General features: G+C 40.6%; 1 protein-coding gene across 1 annotated transcript in view; it reads left to right on the top strand.

Moving 5' to 3' along the window:
• Positions 1-21,816, top strand: part of GPATCH2 (G-patch domain containing 2) — a 303,764-nt gene that overhangs the window by 249,095 nt on the left and 32,853 nt on the right. The window contains exon 9 of the mRNA XM_082249587.1: positions 6,533-6,621. Coding sequence (XP_082105713.1) covers positions 6,533-6,621 — 89 coding nt within the window. The remainder of the gene's footprint in view (positions 1-6,532; positions 6,622-21,816) is intronic.

Genomic DNA, 21,816 nt, shown 5'->3' on the forward strand with positions numbered 1-21,816 from the left:
CTAATGCTGTGGAGATATCAAGCCCATTGACCCCAGTGGGAGAAACATAAGCCTTTCCAATCTGTGACACCTAGCCCCTCCCCCTCTGATGTCCTAATTATGAATTTTGCTATTCTTCCTATGGACTAATTCAATATTGAAGTCTGACGGCACCTACATTATAATAATCACAATTTATGTGAAGTTTTGTATCCTTACCCCTAACTGGGAAATCATTATTTTCTCCATCTGTCTGCGAATTTGGAGGTGGGCAGGTGCACTGGGGTGGTGGCTTATTTTGATGGCTCCGTGTTGATTGGGTGGTGGGTGGAGCCCTAGTGGGGTACTAGTGTCATCTTAGAGGCGGACCTTATGTTTTGTGGTTTTATCCAATGTCCATGAGTTTACTATACCTTGCATTCATTTATTGCCTTTGCAGTTTTTTAACCTGTTTCAATAAAGTACACCTTTTACCCACCATCTACCCTTGTTTGAGCCTTTAATGCAACTTCTCTTTGTTTGTTGTCTTCCCTGTGTCCCAGGCCAAAACATCCTAAGGAAATTGCGTTGCATTCCTTGGATGTGGTTCGGGCAATGGGGTGTACCTGGCAGCTACGGAGTCTTTACGGATTGGCCTCAAAGGACTATCTGCTTCTTTTTCGACCATTTCTAGATGGTCTAGACAGACGGTGACTCAGGCCTATTTGATTAAGGATCAGGTTCCTACTTTCCCTGTGAAGGCGCACTCTATACGGGCTCTCAGTGCTTCTGGGGCCTTCCATCATCAGGCTTCAGTAACGCAGGTGTGCAAGGCGGCTACTTGGTCGTCAGTGCACACTTTCACAAAATTTTTATAAAGTGAATGTGTTGGAATCTGCGGATGCCTCTTTTGATCGAAGGGTTTTGCAGGCTTCTGTTTAGGGGGCTTGTTCCCTCTTTGGGGGTGTAATGTTTTTTTAGGTGGGCTCAAGTTGTTTTGGTTGAGCTCCTGTTACCTGGTTGGCTACGGTTTAGCCTTGGGAATTTTTTTCTTGCTATTCCCACCCCTCATGTTTGACACTGCTTTGGGACGTCCCAATGGTTAAGAAGATCAGAAGCTGTGTCCGTCAATGAACAAAAGAGAAAATGGGATTTTTAAATTCTTGTAAATTCCTTTCTTTGATGTTCATTGACGGATGCAGCACCCACCCCTCTATGGAGTTGTAATTCTTCTAACACTGCTTGTAACAAAACTGAGTACCTATAGCAGAAGGGGGAGTATACCTCCTGGGACTGCCCATAGGCATAGTCAAGTTATTTTTCTGCCTAGTGTCCTACTCCTGTAGGGGGCAGTATAACCCAGTGGTTAAGAAGATCAGGAGCTGTGTCCATCAGTGAACATCAGAGAAATGAATTTTACGATAAGTCAAAATCCCATTTTACATTGTCTCTTTATTTTATCTTTTAATTAACTTTATTGCTATCACAAGGGATAAACAATATCCTTTGTGACAGCATCAGCTATGACAGGTCCTCGTTATTGAGAAACCTGGGGTCTTCAAGACCACAGGCCTCTCCTCTGGCCTCCAAAATAGCCAATCAGACACAGATCAACCTGATCGGCTGCTTTACTGGCCAGTAACAGGCAGGTAAACAAGGAGCCGAAACTGAAAGTGGCAAAATTGTCATCGCTTCTGGTTCTGACATCACACAGAGGGAGAAACAACATCAGATCTTCTCACTGTGTGTAAAATAAAGCAGAGGTGAGGTGCTAAAACCCAATAAGATGAGGGAATTTTCCAGAGCTGCCAGTTGAAGAAAGGCAGTCACACAGCGGCAATAGCAGCTCTTTAAAAGCTTCAGAATTTGGTTCTCCATAAAAGACCATGTCTAGACAGCAAATGTAAATGTGTTTGAGACTTGTGGGCCCAGAGCCAGATGTCGGCAGTTGCGTCTGTGAGGGGGGTGGGATACCCTTCCACCGCCTGTAAAAGTAATCCATTGGCTCTTTAGCCATTCGCATTAATTTTACTGGCTTCGGAATCACCGGCTGGAAACACTGACACCTCTTCTGCAGTAACCGAGATCGTTGCTGGATGGGACACGGTTAATGTAGCCTAACACCAGTCAACCTGCAAGAATGAGGAAAGATTGTTGGGGGATTCTATAAAAGAGAAGTGCTGGATAAGAAAAAAAAAAAATAAGCTTACACACTCACCTATGTTGGGGAAGCATTGATCTGATGCTGCAGCTGTTGAACACTGCCTCTACGCCAAGAACTGAGCAGACAAAGACCACTGATCACTCAGTTCTCAGCTCCGCTCTGAGCACTGTCAGTTACCACTCTGTGCTCTGCCCCTCCGGAGGGCTGGCTCAGGCTCTAAGAAGCATGCTAAGACGCTGAGCCAGCTGCCGCTCAGGCATCTGGGTGGATCCCAACATTGCCAGAATCCCTGGACAGCCTGGACCGGCTATGTGATGTCAGCTGACAGCAGACTAGAGTGCAATACTAAGTACACTCTTGTGATCCACAGGAGAAGAATGGTCAAAATAGCTTTTGCCATGCTTCTCCTTTAAGGCCCTAACACTTTTTCTGATGATCTGGCCCTTTAAAAAAATCTTTTTCAACAGATGCAAAAATCAAAGTGGCACTATTACTGCACCAAAAAAAAAAAATGTACCTCCAGTTCATAGAAAACAAAACTGGTGGTAAATAATACCAAATTAAATTGGTGTACAGCGACATAGTTGAAGAATTATACTGTATTCTCGGGCGTATAAGACGACTTTTTAACCCCTGGAAATCTTCTCAAAAGTCGGGGGTCGTCTTATACGCCGAACTGTAGAATATGAGTGGGGGGGGGGGTTTGCTCAAAAACATCTGCGGTATGCCCGGGGTATGGAGAGAACGTTGATGTGTCGGGAAAACATGCCTACATGCCTCTTTCACCCGTCTGACCCGCCTGCCCTTGTATCCTACCTTCTTCTCCGCTTTCCTGTGTCACTGCGTCTCGCTCCCGAGGCCCGCTGTAAAGCTGTGTAGGCGCGCATGCGCGAGAAGATCCGGCGCATGCGTATTTGCGGCAGGGATAACGACTGACAAGGAGACCTACGGTATCCTAATGCTAAAAAAGAAGGGAGAATTCTATAAGGCGCTACCTGTTAATAAAACCGTAAATCGTTTCCCCCATAAAACATATACACAAATAAACATTACAGTAGTTATGTATTAATATAATAACGAATACTTACAGAAAATACTTAATCCTAAATAATTGCATTTGCATATCACTTCCTCTTTTTTGGGAGGGAGGGAGGGGGGAGGAATTTCTAAGGTATTGATCATATAAGACTTCCTTTTAAATTAACAAACTGTCATGAATTGCATGATTCATGCTATTCACAATTCACAAATAAGGCTAACCATAAACATTTTTAAGGCACTGAAATATAATCATGTAGACATGTTCAGTTTCTGGAGATTCATAAACTGGACAGATTGTCTGGATCATAAAAAGAGCGATACTGTTTTACCTGAACACTTGTGGTTCCCTAATTATCCTGATAATATTTGCAGGAAATAGTGATTCCCAAAAAATATTGAAAGGCTTTCAACATCTGTAGTGGTGGCTAATTCTATATTGCTTAGACATTCTAAAGGAATTGTATTGAGTGGACAGTCTTTTCTGTTTTTTGTATCTTCTAAGGGTATTCTCAATTATAGACATTGCATTGAAGGGGTAGTCTTATACGGCGAGTATATCCCAAACTCTATATTTTAACTGGAAAAGTTGGGGGTCGTCTTATACGCCCAGTCGTCTTATACGCCGGAAAATACGGTAGTTTAAACTTCTGACATGCCAAATGAACAAAGCATATCCTTCTTTAGTGTGCCCATGCCTCAATCAAAAGCATGAAGTGTGATTTCTGTATGCTGTCTTGTTCTTCTGCTATCTGCATGAGAAATTTCAACAAGAGAAAAAGGCTACAAAATGGTACCTGATCCTTCTAAGACGCTACAAAAAAAACAAAATGTAATTTAGGACTACTGGTACCAAAAAAAGGAATGGGCATATGTTATTAGTATAAAATATCAATAGTTATTACAAAATCTTAAAAAATACATAAAACAAGAACATTTGCTCTCATAATATGATATGACATTTAAACCATCTCTGCTAAACATCCAGGAGAACGACGCTTCCTCAGGACCTTATACCTTGGCTGCAAAGACATGTATCATATCAACTCGAGAGCCCCAATAACGATGGCAGAACGACTTGTGATACATGACAGATAAGAAGTATAGTATAGTTTGGCATAGACCAGACAGGCCCTTTAACCATAGAGTGGCATAGAAGGGATAGTGAAGCAATTATACCCGGGCCATGTTATCAAATAAATCCTCAGGCAGAAATCCATATCATGCATTAGCAGCTATCAGTGTCCCAAACGAGACAGCAGAGTAAGTAACTTAAAAAGCACAACCATTGCGCCCACATTCCAAAACTGACACACCTGTCACCATCCACCAAACATCCTCCACCATTGACGATGCTTTGCAAGCTTCCAAAACAAGAAATGGTAGATGCACATTTTTTACCTGCAATGTTCACTCATTTTTTGTTAAAAGGTTAACTTTTCCATTAAGCTGCTTTCAAAACAGTGCGAGTATGAAATTCTGCCCACAGACTTCAGATTCTCTTTAACCACTTACCTACCTGGCACTTTCACCCCCTTTCTGCCCAAGCAAATTTTCAGCTTTCAGCGCTGTCACATTTTAAATGACAATTGCGCAGTCATTTTTTACACAAATAGAGCTTTCTTTTAGTGGCATTTATTCACTGCTGGGTTTTTAATTCTTTACTAAAAGAAAATTTTGAAAAAAAATTTTTTCTTAGTTTCTGTCAGTAAATTTTGTAAATAAGTAATTTTTCTCCTGCACTAATGAGGCGGCACTGATGGCCACTGATAGGCTGCACTGATGAGGTGGCACTAATATGCAGGCACTGATGGGCACTGACTGGCATCACTAATAGGCACTGATTAAGTTCACAGATGGGCACTGATTGGTGTCACTGATGGGCACTTCTGGGGCTTTACTGTAATCAGGGCTCTGATGATCAGTGCCCTGATTACCTGTACTGGTCTCCCCTGCGAGGAGATGCCGCTGATCGGTTCTCCTAGCCACACACTCTGTCAGTTTGAGGTGAGTAGAGCCGATAAACAGCACTTCCACATTTACATGTGACCGGCTGTGATTGGACACAGCCGATCACATGAGTAAAGAACGCCGTCACCAGCTCTTTACCAAGATCAGGACATGGAGCGGCCATGATTGCCGCGCTGCACGACCGAGCAACCTTTCTGGGGCACCTTCATATGACGTTGTCCCAGAACGAGAGTGGCACCGCTCTGCCCCCCTTTTGAAGTGGAACTGTAGTCAGAAAATAAATCCTGCGAGATCATTTCAGGCTGGACCCTTTTGTAGGTATTGCTATGTGAAATTTTTTTTAAAAAGTGCCTACTCGCCCTGATCTGCACATGCTCAGTTGCTCTCGGTTTTTTGGCACTGTGCCAAAAATGTAGAGGCCAATCTGCTGACAGCCTAAAGATTTATTGCTGCTCTGGGCTTCAGCAAAATGGCAGCTTCCAACAAGGAGAAACAGGAACAATGCTGGAGGCAATTTACAGCATGCACAAGTTTTGGTAGCAAAATTATTAATGTGGAATGTATGTTCCTTGCTAAATAACGTAAATTTTTATCAAGTTGTTTTGGGTAAAATTCCGCTTTAAGCTTGACAGGAGATTTACACTTGTTGGACCCTTGATGACAGCTCTCCCAGAGTAATAGAAAATTAGGATGTTGTTTGCCTGCATTTACAAAGGGGTAATTGTGTTTTAAATCCGCCCTTATCCTTTTCACTTAAACTCCAGTTCTGAAAATCTGTTTGGCTCTCTTTGCAGTGCTTCATTTTGTCAGCTATGGGGGAGCAAAGACCAAGCCATCAGTTTTCATGTTATAAAAAAAAAAAAAAAAAAAACATTCTGATTGAATAAGGATGCTTATAACAATTAGATGATTGTATTTTATATTACATACCAACGCAAATAATTTTCTTTGGCATATCACTTCTAAAATGAACGGCTGCCACGGTTCCTTGTAATAACTGCCGATGTGACAGTAAGGTGTTAGTTACCAATTGATAACCTAGAAAACCGTATTGTGATCTCTTCAGATAATTAATCTTAGCCATTTACCTGTCATGCGGCTTCAGTGCGCAATTTTTTATTTTTTTTCATCTAGGCAGGAAGATTGCCAGCTCTTAAAATTAAAAAGCATTCCTTTTATATTATTCATTCCAGTAACAATTTATGACGGTATGTTTATACGCTGAGCGCTTGTCAACAAACATAATTATGTTTCGATATAAACAAGATTGGTGACCGCATTATGCAGCCCATCTTCGCAGAGCCGCGTCTGATTTAAGGCCAGATTATAGAGGACGTATATTTTGCCTGACGTCTTTTTCCCCCTCTTTGTTAACAGTTTTGTTTTGTTAATTACTTTTAGACAAACGAGTGTCCATTTAGGATCCTTGTTTATGGGGGACATCAAACGGAGAAGGAAAGCCGCTCCGATCTCTGGACCCACAGCATCTGGTAAGAAAGTGAAATGACGCTGTTTATGATGATGTCACTGAGGTGTCTGATTATACATTAAGCTAACCGGTACTATATGGCTAAACGTTTGTGGAGATCTGACCATTGCACATATTTGAGTTTGTTGGGCATTCCATTCCTAAACCATGGGAATGTTTAGTGAGTTGACTCCCCACCCCCCGTTTCTTTGCATTTTTAACTGCCTTCTTTCTTCTGGGAAGACTATTCACAAACTTTTGTAGTATGTTTGTAAGAATTCTTGCCCAAAACTGCTAAAAAGAAAATTTTTAAGGTCAGGTGTCGGAGTTGGATTGGAAGATAAGAGAAGAGTTGGTTAAGGGCCCATATCTCATACCTCTGATGCAGCTGGCATGACCATACCTCTGGTGCAGCCAGTCTAACCGGCAAAACCGGACAGGTTTTCCTTCTCATACTCCCTTTTTTCCGGCACTCTAGCCCCCCTTCCCTCTTCCAAGTTCCTCCTAATGAACCAGACAAGCATTTTACATAAATTGATTGGATCATCAGTGCCTCATAGGATGGACTGGATCTCCTATGCCTGATGTGTATCTCTTCTACTATCAAGATAAATATTAGCATTTGGCTTGTAGCTGATGTCTCCCTCTTCATGCAACTACATTTTATGTCACATGCTTGGTGACCTAAAGAGAGCTCCAGTGAGAGGGCTATGGCTGCTTGTTGGGAAGAGCTTAATATACAGCATTGTATTTATCTACCGTACATACATGATTCAATTATGTTATAGTATATGCAAACATATGGAAACATATAAGCCTTCCCTTGGAGTTTTCCAGCATTGCCTACCTATATGAAGCAAAATCTCTTGCAGTATGAGGTCCTATTGAGGCTGAGGTTTGGGACTTGCTTTGCCAATCTTTCAGATTTCCATGTGCAATAGGGAGGATAAAGTAAATGTGTAATATGTGGTCTGGTTGAATTTCAGTTTTGGACCTTGTTTGATATGTTTCATGGGTGTGCAACCTGTGGCCCTCCAGCTGTTGCAGAACTACAAATCCCATTGGGCATTGCAAGGCTGACCATGACAAGCATGACTCCCAAAGGCAGAGGCATGATAGGACTTATAGTTTCGCAACAGCTGGAGGGCCACAGGTTGAGCACATATGATATACTCCTTGTTTTTTTGGATACAATATTTGAAACTGATATGAGAATATTATGTCCCCTTTTTTGGGAATATATTCATAACAATTTCTGTGGGACAAAAAGGAGCTACTGAGGATATATATTTTCAAGGACTTTTTTTTCTTGGGGGATGCTTTTGCTGCAGCTGCTGTGTGTTTTTTCTCTTTATTAAGTAATTGGTTAAATATAATTTTAATTGTGTTCTTGTAATCTTGGTGGAAGTTATTTTTTGTCTTTATCTATATTTTGTGATATAAGTATATGTTGTATCAACTTCCGAGTTGTCTCCTAGGTCCTGTAAGTTTCAATAAATGGTCTTTGGAGGACTTTATAATTAAGTGAGTAGAGGTAGAGCCTCAGCCAGGTCTTTTTATATTTAATTTTATAATTCAAATATACCTGCAGCTCCCTCTTGGTGTTTTTTTTTTTTTTTCTTTTCTTTTTTTAATTCCCAAATAGAAATTGTGTATTGTGTAACATGTTCCAGCACCTCCAGCCACAATTGGACAGTGAATCCAGCTCCAGAGGGGCATGCAGAAACTTCTAGATTAACATCAGGTTTCATGTGGCATCAACATTTTAGTCGTGATTTTCAATGTGGCTGATATTGCTTTAAACCTTGGAATAATTATTGTTAAAGCGGAAGTTTAATTAAAAAAATAAAAAATCTCTATAGCTTTAATGAGCCAACTTACCTGCAATGAAGTATATCCCATTTTGTGCAGGAATGTCCCATCCTCCGCTTGCTGCTAATCTTCTGGCGCTGCATTGGTTAAAATTTCCACATTGTATTTCAATTATTTCTTTTTAAAAGGTTTTTATTGAGAATTTTTGGCAGAAAAAGTAAAACTCAACAGGTACAAAGACTACAAACAAGGTACATTAGCTGTGCTTTAGAATACAAAAAAAACCCATCATATGGTCATTATGAATTACACTATGCTCAGAAATCATAAAGGTCTGGCCTGGTACACAACAAAAATATACCCTCTCCTGCCCAATCGTATTTAATGTCTCCCCCCAACAGCTTATCGCAGGGGTGAAGAGATGGGGATGATGCTGTGGTGTACTGACAAATCAGCCCCTCTTCTAGGGCCCTACGAATGGGGGATCAGTGGGGACGAACAGCATCCCTGTCATCCTCATCCCACAGCATTTCCCCAGTGTACAGAAATGAGCACATGGTGTACCGTATAATACTTCACATAGCCAAGTGACCTTAGAGAGCAAGGAAGTAGGAAAGAAGTATTTCAATTATTTCTAGCTTACTCCTAATATTCTGAAAGATCTTGAAGTTTGTAAACCTGTGAATATCCCCAAATATTGTAAGTATTGTGAAATAAATCGGCGCTAATTTCAAAGTGAATAAATTACTCACTAAGATCACATGAAAAACTCCAAAACGTAAATAATCATAAAATCAATGAACTGTGCAAAAACATATAAATATATATATATCATAATCTGAATGCATAAAAGTCCTTCTAAAGTGCAGGTGCAATGTATAAGATCTTATAATGTGAACAAATAAATACAATTAATATGAAAAATAAGTCCATGTGCAAAGTGCAAGAAATATCAAATAATGGTGATCTGAACATGTGATGCAAACTTTCACTCCAAAACATGTCACCGATGTGAGCAATCCCCAAACAGAATATCTGACACTGAGTGCAATGGCTGCTCACCTCCAGACTGACTAAATCAGACGTTGTTCAAAATTAACCAACTTCTCTGTATAGCTCCAGTGATGACAGTAGGACGGCTTGTAGGATATAATAGATCACTATCCCACAGATATAATTGGAAGGTCCTCTTTTATTCCTCCCTCATGCAAGGACATAATGGAAAAGGGGCTTTGGGGTGTAGTACAGCAAATAACCTTATTGAAAACAATAGTAAAAACGTACAATTCCGTTGTGGATAAAGTGCATATCAGCAGGTTCCCGCAATAGCGGTGCAGTAAATCTGAACTTCCGGTCACAGCCGTGGACCAGAAGTGATGTCACCCGGCTCCTCCCGACGCGTTGGGTCACTACAACACGTGGTGACTTTCTCAAGGGAAAACTCCTGTAAACACGTAGTCACTATGCCCTGTGGGTAGGCACTATTGTATCAAAAAATTCACAGAGCCTGCCTTCTAAACTTCAGAGGGGCTGAGAGGAGTAATTTCAGGAGGCGGAGTCAGTGCAGGAATCATTACTTACAGGCAGCAAGGTAACATTGGACATGTAGTCCTTAAAAATTTAAAGTAAATTGCAGAAGAGAAGCGTCCCCCTTCCATGTGCTCCTTGCTGCAAAAGCCAGTTACAGGCTGGGGTTCATCTTTATTTGCAGGTCACATGTTACTAACTGAGGAAACCCCAAACCATTGTGACAACGGGCTGGAGATCTTATCCCTGCACCCACTGTCACAACTTAAAAAAAACTTTGCCATGCAGGGATCCACCCACCCGGCCACATCATTCATTCAGTTCTGCATTGCGGCTGATGGGTTGTAGTTTTAAATTAACTACCAGGGCGCTGGTGAGCACTCTTGGTAGTTCATTGATCCTTCCTGTCATTCAGTAACTGCCTGCTTGTACAAGGTGCTGGCAGACAGCTACACTGACAGTCTGCAGGAGCCTGAGATTGCACCTGCTTCTGGTCACGGTTGCAATGTTTTACAGACTCGTAATGAAAATAATTATAATGCACATATTTTCACCTGCAAAAAAGATGTGCAGCTATTTTTTTTAACAGGTGAACATATCCTTTAGGGTCTGTTTTCAGCTCAGTGGAGCAAAACTGTGCGGAGAAAGACAGCCCAACATTACTTATGAGTACATTAAAGTGGTTGTAAACATCAGACGACATATCTGAACAAAGCATATCCCTCTATAGTGTGTACTAGTCTAAATCCAGAGCACTAATTTCTGCTGCTTCGTTCCTCTCCTATCAGAACTACTTCTGACACATTTTCCTGACTCCAGGAGCAAAATGGTGACGGGAGGGACCTCCAGCTGATTGCCTCAGCTCTGTTCCTGTGTGCAAAGGGGGGGGGGGGTTGTCCCTTCCCTCCCCTCCAATCAGCTCCCACTACGTTCTTCTGCAGTGTATAATTAAACTCTCCTCCCCCTTTTTCTGACAGCTTAGACAAGCTTTATAAATGCTGGATTTTTAACTGATGTAGAGAAGACTGCAGATAAACAGGTACAAATTATGTAGGAGGATTTGTCTCATTTCTGTGTATCACCTGAGGCCAGTCACTTCACTGGGTAGTATATGTAAGGGTTTACAAGCACCTTAATATGAACTTTCATACACTTGGCATTGTCCCCCCGTCCCCCCCACCACCACCACCACCACCACCACCACCTCCTCCTGTCTAATAAGAGCACCATTTATGGCCACTGTGGCACATTGATTTGATAACAGCAGGATAGTAAGTGGGTGGGGTTAGTCCTAGAGTCAAGGAAGTCAAGCTTTTAGTGATAAATCGAAACCAAGGTCAGAGAAGCACGCCAAGTCTTTTTTGACAAACATGGTAGTGCATACTCACAGGCAGGACTGTTACTTTGGAAAGTGTAAAATAGCTGACAGGTTCACTTTCCAAGAGATTTCAGAAACGGATATAATTAGAATTACCAGAACCGACGGCTGATCAGAGCATGATCAGCTTATCTGGAAGGACACTTAAATGGTTGTAAAGTTTTTAGCACATTTAAGTGACTTTTATTGTACTTACAGCACAAGTTTTTAGTGTCTGCCATTTTATTTCTGCACATTTCATGGCTTTAATTTATACTTTGCTGAGCCGAGTTCGGCGTCAGTCCTTTCCACACCATGTTCCGGCCCCAGAGGCTGATGGAACTCATTCCGCTTTCCAAACGCTGTCCCTTCTGACACATAATTCTCTGGCATGCTACGGTGATACTTATGATAATTAAATATATGACTTAATTAGAAAGCAGAAGTGGCTGGCCCAGATTTCGTATTCATCTCAGCCATATCTACCCCTTACACACCCCTGCTCCTTCATCTCTTCTTTATTAAATGTGCTCCCAATTCAGGCCACTGTGGTGGATAATCAAAAAAGCTTCCCCTTTGGGAGAAGCACAAGATGCTTTTAAGTGTGCCTCCATTAAATGGGATTGGAAGCCCAGGAAGGGAAAAAAGTGATAATTGCTGAAACTTTACAACCGCTGTATCTTTTATTTTCTTATGGCTCCGAGACCAAACTTTCCTCCATTTTTGTAGAGCAATTTATTTCCTAGTTAAAGCAGTAAGAAATGAGATAAAATATTTGTGTAAAAATATAGCCAGACTTTACGCAGAACTTTTTAATGGTATGTGTGTGTGTATGTATATACATCTCTATATATAGCATAATAAATAAATATATATATATATATATATATATACATTTATGTATGTGTGTGTGTATATATATATATATATATATATATATATATATATATATACACACACACACACACACACACACATATATACACACATACACACACACAATATCTCATAAAAGTGAGTAGACCCCTCACATTTTCACATTTTTGTATATATTTTATTATATCTTTTCATGTGACAACACTGAAGAAATGAAACTGCTACAATGTAAATTAGTGAGTGTACAGCCTGTATAACAGTGTAAATTTGCTGTCCCCTCAAAATAACTTAACACACAGCCATTCATTTCTAAACCGCTGGCAACAAAAGTGAGTACACCCCTAAATGAAAATGTCCAAATCAGGCCCGATTAGCATATTTCCCTCCTCGGGGGCCTTGTGACTCGTTAGTGTTACAATGTCTCAGGTGTGAATGTGGAAGTTCAACATGGCACCTCATGGCAAGGATCTCTCTAAGGATCTGAGAAAAAGAATTGTGGCTCTACATAAAGATGGCCTAGGCCATAAGAAGATTGCAAAGACCCTGAAACTGAGCTGCAGCATGGTGGCCAAGACCATACAGTGGTTTAACAAGACAGGTTCCACTCAGAACAGGCCTGAGTGCACGCGCTCAGCATCATATACAGAAGTTGTCTTTGTGAAATAGACATATGAGTGCTGCCAGAATTGCTTGAAGAGGTTGAAGGGGTGGGGGGTCAGCCTGTCAGTGCTCAGCCTATACGCCGCACACTACATCAAATTGGTCTGCATGGCTGTCATCCCAGAAGGAAGCCTCTTCTAAAGATGATGCACAAGAAAGCCTGCAAACCGTTTGCTAAAGACAAGCAGACTAAGGACATGGATTACCTGGAACTATGTCCTGTGGTCTGATGAGACCAAGATAAACTTATTTGGTTCAGATGGTGTCAAGCGTGTGTGGTGTACAAAGACAAGTGTGTCTTGCCTACAGTCAAGCATGGTGGTGGTGGGTGTGTTATGGCCTGGGGCTTTATGAGTGCTGCCATCACTGGGAAGCTACAGTTCATTGAGGGAACCATGAAAGCTATTATGTACTGTGACATACTGCTTGGCCAGTACATCACCTTTACCCTCAGCTTCTTTAGCAAGGCAGTGGTCGTCTTGGAGGTGTTTGGGGTCGTTATCATGTTAGAATACTGCCCTGCGGCCCAGTCTCTGAAGGGAGGGGATCGTGCCTTGCTTCAGTATGTCACAGTACATGTTGGCATTTATGGCTCCCCAGTGCCGGGAGCACTCTTGCAGCCCCAGACCAAGACACTCCCACCACCATGTTTGACTGATGGCAAGACACACTTGTCTTTGTACTCCTCACATGGTTGCCATCACAAATGCTTGACACCATCTGAACCAAATAAATGTATCTTGATCTCATCAGACCACAGGACAAGGTTCCCGTAATCCATGTCCTTAGTTGGCTTGTCTTCAGCAACTTTATTGTGCATCATGTTTAGAAGAGGCTTCCTTCTGGGACGAGAGCCATTCAGACCAATTTAAAACAGTGTGCGGCGTATGGTCTGAGCACTGAAAGGCTGACCCCCCACTCATTTAACCTCTGCAGCAATGCTGGCAGCACTCCTACTTCTATTTCCCAAAGATAACACCTGGATATGACGCTGAGCATGTGCACACAACTTCTTTGGTCAACCATGGCGAGGCCTGTTCGGAGTGGACCCTGTCCTGTTAAACCGCTGTCTTGTCCACCGTGCTGCAGCTCAGTTTCAGGTATTTGGCAATCTTATAGCCTAGGCCAGTGATGGCCAATCTTGGCACCCCAGATGTTTTGGAACTGCATTTCCCATGATGCTCATGCACTCTGCAGTGTAGGTGAGCATAATGGGTAATGTAGTTCCAAAACATCTGGGGTGCCAAGTTTGGCCATCACTGGCCTAGGCTATAAGATTGCCAAAAACCTGAAACCGAGCTGCAGCACGGTGGTCAAGACAGCGGTTTAACAGGACAGGGTCCACTCCGAACAGGCCTCGCCGTGGTTGACCAAAGAAGTTGTGTGCACATGCTCAGCGTCATATCCAGGTGTTGTCTTATGTCTTATTTATGTAGAGCAACAATTTTTGTTTTTTTTTACAGATCCTCCGATAGTTCTTTGCCATGAGGTGCCATGTTGAACTTCCAGTGACCAGTGTGAGAGTGAGAGCAATAGCACCAAATTTAACATACCTGCTCTCCATTCATACCTGAGATTTTGTAACATTGAGTCACATGACATCGGGGAGGGAAAATTGCTAATTGGGCCCAATTTGGACATTTTCACTTAGGGGTGTACTCACTTTTGTTGCCTGCGGTTTAGACATTAATGATTGTGTGTTGAGTTATTTTGAGGGGACAGCAAATTTACACTGTTATACAAGCTATACACTCACTACTTTACATTGTAGCAAACTGTCATTTCTTCAGTGTTGTCACATGAAAAGATATAATAAAATATTTACAAAAATGTGAGTGATGTACTCACTTTAGTGAGATATTGTGTGTCATATACTGTATATATATATATATATATATATATATATATATAACCTTTATTTTTTTTTTTATACAAATTTCTATTACTTTCTTTAACCCCTTCATGGCTGAAAATTATGTAAGCTACTTTTCTGTTTCTTATGATTTTAATATGGACCTATCCTTAACACCTTGTCTATCAAAGTGCGTTTATAAACAGCAGGAGGTTAAAGCAAGCTCACGGCTGCTACTGCTTGATTTGGATGTTACCAGATGGTAAAGGGCTTTCAGATAAAAGTGATTCAGGCGGCTCTAGAAAGCTCTGAAGGTGTGAACCCTCTGCTCTCCTACACATATTTGCAAATGCAAACGAATGCATAGGACCCATTCGGGTATGTAAACTGCGATTGCGCTACAAAACTGCAAACGTTAAAGTGAGAGCGATCATTTTAGGTCATAATTCATGGTTTACTCTAAACTTATCACCTGTAAAGGATTTTAAAACAAAAATATGTAGGTACCGTAGTTTGTCGCCATTTCACGAGCGTGAGCAATTTTGAGTGTTACATGTTTAGTATCTATTTACTCAACACAATCCTATCTTTTATATTTTACAAAATAATTGAGTATCATATTGTGTTTTTGCTCACTAAAATTCACGTTGTTGTATTTAGCTCTGAAAATACAGCTACGCAAATATCGTAAAAAAAAAAAAAAAGTTGCAACGGCCACTATTTTATTCTCCTCTGCTTTTAGAAAATATGTATTTTTGGGTGATTTAAAGTCATTTCTAGCAAAAAATGCTGATTTTAGTATGTGCATGAAGAATTAAAAAAATTTCCCTGGTAGACAAGTTGTTAAATTGTATTTAAAAGAAGAATAAACTATACTGAACATGGACAAGGGAAAGAAAAGGAGAGCGTTTTGAAAATTATAGACCAGGATATTAAAAGTACAGGCTTATAAGACTTCCAATAGGTTCATATTCATGTGACTGCAAGTGCAAATATCATTCGGAAGTTTGAGGTCCATGGGAGGATAGTGTGAATGGTAGATAAAGAGCCAAGGAAAACTTACAAAAAAAATCTAAGCTGAACTCCAAGGTCAAAGTTACATTAGTGTCTGATCACACCATCCATCACATTCTGAGCACAAGGGACTCAAAGGAAGAAGACCCAGGAGGACTCCACTATTGGAAGAAAAAAAAATGAAAAAAAGCTAAAATGATTATTGACAAGCCACAATGCCTCTGGGAGAATGTCCTGTAGACAGATGAGGCAAAACAAGAGCTTTTTGGCAAGTAACATTAACTTTTTGCTCAAAGATGAAAAAAGTAAGCTTTCTAAAACAAAATGGGGAAACATGGAGGGTAGTGTTTATTGACTGTTTCGGTGCATCTGGTGGGGGGTGCCTTAAATTTGTGAAGGCACAAAGAAACTTCAAAACTCTGGAGAGAAATGTACTGCCGAGTGTCAGAAAGCTCTGTCTTAGTCACAGGTCCATGGGTGCTCCAATAGGATAATGACCCAAAAAACAGCTAAAAGCACCCAAGAATGACTAAGGACAAAATATTGGACTATTTTGAAGTGGCCTTTAAAAAGCCCTGATCTGAATCCTAAAGGAACGTCTGTGGAAAGAGATGAAAGATGCAGTCTAGAGAAGGCACCCGTCAAACCTGAGACAGCTGGAGCCATGTGCTCAAGAAGAGTGGCCCCATGTGATGATATCTGGATGAAGGCTGCAGAAATTGATTATTTTCAGTAATTGCCTCTAAAGGCTGTACAACAAAATATTAGGTTATGGGCATTTTCTAACATGTTTTGATTATGAAGATCGAAACAGCGCTCAATAACGCTCTTTTGGCATTTATGATGTTTTTGATGTGTTTTCTTCGTGTTTATGAAGCATTGAAAATGCCTCAAGAATGCTCAATAAATACCAATTGAAGCGTCACTTTTCTAGTGGGAAGTGCTGTAGAGGAAATTATCAAATTTGATATGTTGATTTAGTATATACTGTGGATTTAAAAGGCTACACACCTGTTAAAATGGCAGGTTTCTGTGATGTAAAAAAATGAGAGAAAGATAAATTATTTCAGAACTTTTTCCGCCTTTAATGTGACCTATAAACTGTACAACTCAATTGAAAAACAAACTGAAATGTTTGGAGGGGGGTGGAGATTAAAATAAAAAACTAAAATAATGTGGTTGCATAACTTTGCACACCCTCTTATAACTGGGGAATGTAGCTGTGTTCAGGATTAAGCAATCACATTCAAATTCATGTTAAATAGGAGTCAGTACACACCTGCCATCATTTAAAGTGCCTCTGATTAACCCCAAATAAAGTTCAGCTGTTCTAGTAGGTCTTTCCTGACATTTTCTTATCCTACAGCAAAAGCCATGGTCCGCAGAGAGCTTCCAAAGCATCAGAGCGATCTCATTGTTAAAAGGTATCAGTCAGGAGAAGGGTACAAAAGAATTTCCAAAGCATTAGATATACCATGGAACACAGTGAAGACAGTCACAATCAAGTGGAGAAAATATGGCATATAAGTGACATTACCAAGAACTGGACATCCCTCAAAAATTGATGAAAAGACGAGAAGAATACTGGCCAGGGAGGCTGTCAAGAGGCCTACAGCAGCATTAAAGAAGCTGCAGAAATATCTGGCAAGTACTAGCTATGTGGTACATTTAACAACAATCTCCCAAATCTTCATATGTCTGGCCTATGGGATAGAGTGGCAAGACGGAAGCCTTTTCTTATGAAGAAAAACATCCAAGCCCAGCTAAATTTTGCAATAACACATCTGAAGTCTCCCAAAAGCAAATGGGAAAATGTGTTATGGTCTGATGAAACCAAGGTTGAACTTTGTGGTCATAATTCCAAAAGATATGTTTGGCGCAAAAGCAACACTGCACATCACCAAAGGAACACCATACCCACAGTGAAGCATGGTGGTGGCAGCATCATGCTTTGGGGCTATTTTTCTTCAGCTGGAACAGGGGCCTTAGTCAAGGTAGAGGGAATTATGAACAGTTCCAAGTACCAGTCAATATTGGCACAAAACCTTCAGGTTTCTGCTAGAAATCTGAACATGGAGGAACTTCATTATTCAACATGACAACGACCCAAAGCATACATCCAAATCAACAAAGGAATGGCTTCACCAGAAGATTAAAGTTTTGGATAAGCCCAGCCAGAGCCCAGACCTGAATCCGATTGTCAGATTGCAAGGACATCTCCTGTGCGCAGCCCTCTTCAGATCACTCCACAGATTTTCAGAGTGGGCAAATATTGCCAAGTCAAGATGTGCCATGCTGATAGACTCATACCCAAAAAGACTAAGTGCTGTAATAAAATCAAAAGGTGATTCAAAAAGTATTAGTTTATGGGTGTGCACACTTATGCAACCATATTATTTAGTTTTTACCTCCCTCAACCTAAAAGATTTCAGTTTGTTGTTCAACTGAGTCTTACAGTTTATAGGTCACATTAAAGGTGGAAAAGTTCTGAAATTATTTATCTTTGTCTCATTTTTTTTACATGACAGAAACCTGACATTTTCACAGGAGTGTAGACACTTTAAATCCACACTATTATAATAATTATATAAAATGAAAACACCAGCCATGTAATCATACTCACTATTGCTCTCCTGCTCCCTGGAGGACGTTTTTTTCCCAGTTTAAGGATAATACCTGCTTGGTGAGTTGTTGCCAGATCTGTGCATTACTTATTGTTTTCTTTGAAACAATTGTACCTGCTAATTCCAGGTCTTTCTGTAGCTCTCCACAAGTGGTCCCTGGCTCTTGGACAACTCTTCTGATAATTCTTTTCACTTCTCTGTCAGAATTCTTGTGAGGAGCACGTGGTCGTGGCCGGGTTATGGTGAAATTATGTTCTTTCCACTTCCAGAATATGGTCCCATAAGTACTCACTGGAACATTCAGAAGTTTAGAAATCCATCTGTAACCAATACCATCAGTATGCTTTGCAACAATAAGGTCGCAGAGGTCTTGAGAGAATCATGAGATGTTTCTTGTGTGACAGCTTGGTAATAAGACACCTTTTTTATAGGCCATCAATTGAAATTGAACTAGCTGATATTAATTTGCACTGACAAGGGGCAGGATTGCTTTCGCATTACTGATAGTTTTTTAGCTGGTGTCTTGGCTTTCAATGCCTTTTTGCACCTTCCTTTCTTCATGTGTTCAATACTTTTTCCCAGTGTCATTCCATTCTTTTACACATAACTTAATTTCTGAACTTATTTGTTTTGGTTTCTTTGTATGTATGGATTGCATGTGTAGTTACCGGCATGGTGAAAATTTCATGTCAATAGCACCTTTAGAAATATAGTTACCTAAAAAAAAATGATGACGTGTTCAATGAATGCCTTTTTTACCCATTGTGTAATATATACTGTTTGTGTGTGTGTGTGTGTGTGTGTAGTATCTCACAAAAGTGAGTACACCCCTCACATTTTTGTAAACATTTTATTATATCTTTTCATGTCACAACACTGAAGAAATAACACTTTGCTGCAATGTAGTGAGTGTACATCTTGTATAACAGTGTGAATTTACTGTCCCCTCAAAATAACTCCACACACAGCCATTAATGTCTAAACTGCTGGCAACAAAAGTGAGTGCACCCCTAAGTGAAAATGTCCAAATTGGGCCTAATTAGCCATTTTCCCTCCCCGGTGTCATGTGACTCGTTAGTGTTACAAGGTCTCAGGTGTGAATGGGGAGCAGGTGTGTTAAATTTGGTGTTATCGCTCTCACTCTCTCATACTGGTCACTGGAAGTTCAACATGGCACCTTATGGCAAAGAACTCTGAAAAAAAGAACAATTGCTCTACAGAAAGATGGCCTAGGCTATAAGAAGATTGCCAAGAACCTGAAACTCAGCTGCAACACAGTGGCCAAGACCATAAAGCGGTTTAACAGGACAGGTTCCACTCAGAACAGGCCTCACCATGGTCAACCAAAGAAGTTACGTGCATGTGCTCAGCATCATATCCAGATGTTGTATTTGGGAAATAAATGTATAAGAGCTGCCAGCATTGCTGCAGAGGTTGAAGGGGTGGGGGGTCAGCCTGTCATTGCTCAGACCACACGCTGCACACTGCATCAAGTTGGTCTGCATGGCTGTCACCCCAGAAGAAAGCCTCTTCTAAAGATGATGCACAAGAAAGTCCGCAAACAGTTTGCTGAAAACAAGAAGACTAAGAACATGGATTAGGGGAACAATGTTCTGTGGTCTGATGAGACCAAGAAAAACATATTTGGTTCAGATGATGTCAAGTGTGTGTGGTGGCAACCAGGTGAGGAGTACAAAGACAAGTTTGTCTTGCCTACAATCAAGCATGTTGTTGAAAGTGTCATGGTCTGGGGCTGCATGAATGCTGCCGACACTGGGGAGCTACAGTTCATTGAGAGAACCATGAATGCCAAAATGTACTGTGACACACTGAAGCAGAGCATGATCCCCTCCCTTTGCTGACTGGGCCGCAGGGCAGTATTCCAACATAACGACCCCAAACACACCTCCAAGACGACCACTGCCTTGCTTAAAAAGAAGCTGATGGTAAAGGTGATAGACTGGCCAAGCATGTCTCATCTGTGGGGCATCCTCACATGGAAGGTGGATGAACGCAAGGTCTCTAACATCCACCAGCTCCGTGATGTCATCATGGAGGAGTGGAAGAGACTCCAGTGGCAACCTGTAAAGCTCTGGTGAACGCCATGCCCAAGAAGGTTTAGGCGGTGCTGGAAAATAATGGTGGCCACAAAAAATATTGACACTTTGGGCCAAATTTGGCCCTTTTCACTTAGGGGTGTACTCACTTTTGTTGCCAGTGGTTTAGACATTAATGGCTGTGTGTTGAGTTATTTTGAGGGGACAGCAAATTTACACTGTTATACAAGCTGTGCACTCACTGCTTTACATTGTAGCAAAGTGTCATTTCTTCAGTGTTGTCACATGAAATAATATAATATAATATTTATAAAAATGTGAGGGGTGTACTCACTTTTGTGAGATAATGTGTGGTTTTTATTTTTTTTTGTATTTATTATAGAAGCAAAATTATCTTAGTCATGTGGCTTAGCCATAATTTTTAAATCTCATTGGACTCAACTGGAAATAACTGTCCGTTTTTGTATATGTATAAGTATAGTTATCCTGGCGTGAATTGAGCATTATGGGTTATAAAAATACAGAGCTGGAATGCCCAAAACTGCATTGTAAACAAAACATGCAAAGGACAAACTCTTAAATGATTTATCTAGATGTCTTCAGCTTGGCTGTTTAAAATCTAAGTGTGAATTAAAGACCTTAAACCTCTATTACAATCCAGTGACAGGTGGAATTTAATATCGGGGAAAGTGGAGTATTAAATCCGCCTCTAAGGCTGGGAGTAGAGCATCTTAATCAGACATTGTTATTTGTGAGCAAATTAGGGGCTCTACTTGGGGACAAAATACACCTTACAGCAACGGTGACACTATATTGTTGTCTTTATTGCTACATCGTACAACAGCATCGGAGATCACCACTATTAGGAAAAGGACAAATACCTGAACATGTTATTACTATTTTAAGTGAAATTCTATCCCAGTTCTACAATACTGAAAATATTACTGGAGAATATGAATAAAAGCTGGAGAAACGTTCTCCACAAACAGATGAATCGTGTCATGGTGACCAATCGGATCCCTTGAGATTTAAAGTTGATGCCTGATTAATTACTATTGGTATTATCTCTATGTTAAAGTGTATCAAAAGCCAAGGATAAAAATGTAAAATTTTGCATCCTATCAGTCTTTAAATGTTGAGGTTGCATTTATTTTCTATTCTCAGACTTTTTTTTCCCTTTATTTTCATTTGGTGATCCTGATAGTAGCATACTTTCTGTCCCAGGGTGACAACACCTGGTATGTGAACCTGAGAGCCGCGTTTTTGAGCGTTTCTTTAGGCGTATGTATGAACATATTTGAGCATTTTTGTACAGCGTTTTTAAGCTTTGGCTTTTTTTTTTTTTTTATTAGTCAAAAGAGAAAAATATAATCTGTTTTATCATTTGTTGCTATGTTTTTCTCATTTTTCATCTGCCTTTATTATTTATCATTTTGTT

Source organism: Pelophylax lessonae, assembly GCF_965119305.1.
Source record: "Pelophylax lessonae genome assembly, chromosome: 3".
Taxonomy (NCBI): Eukaryota; Metazoa; Chordata; class Amphibia; order Anura; family Ranidae; genus Pelophylax; species Pelophylax lessonae.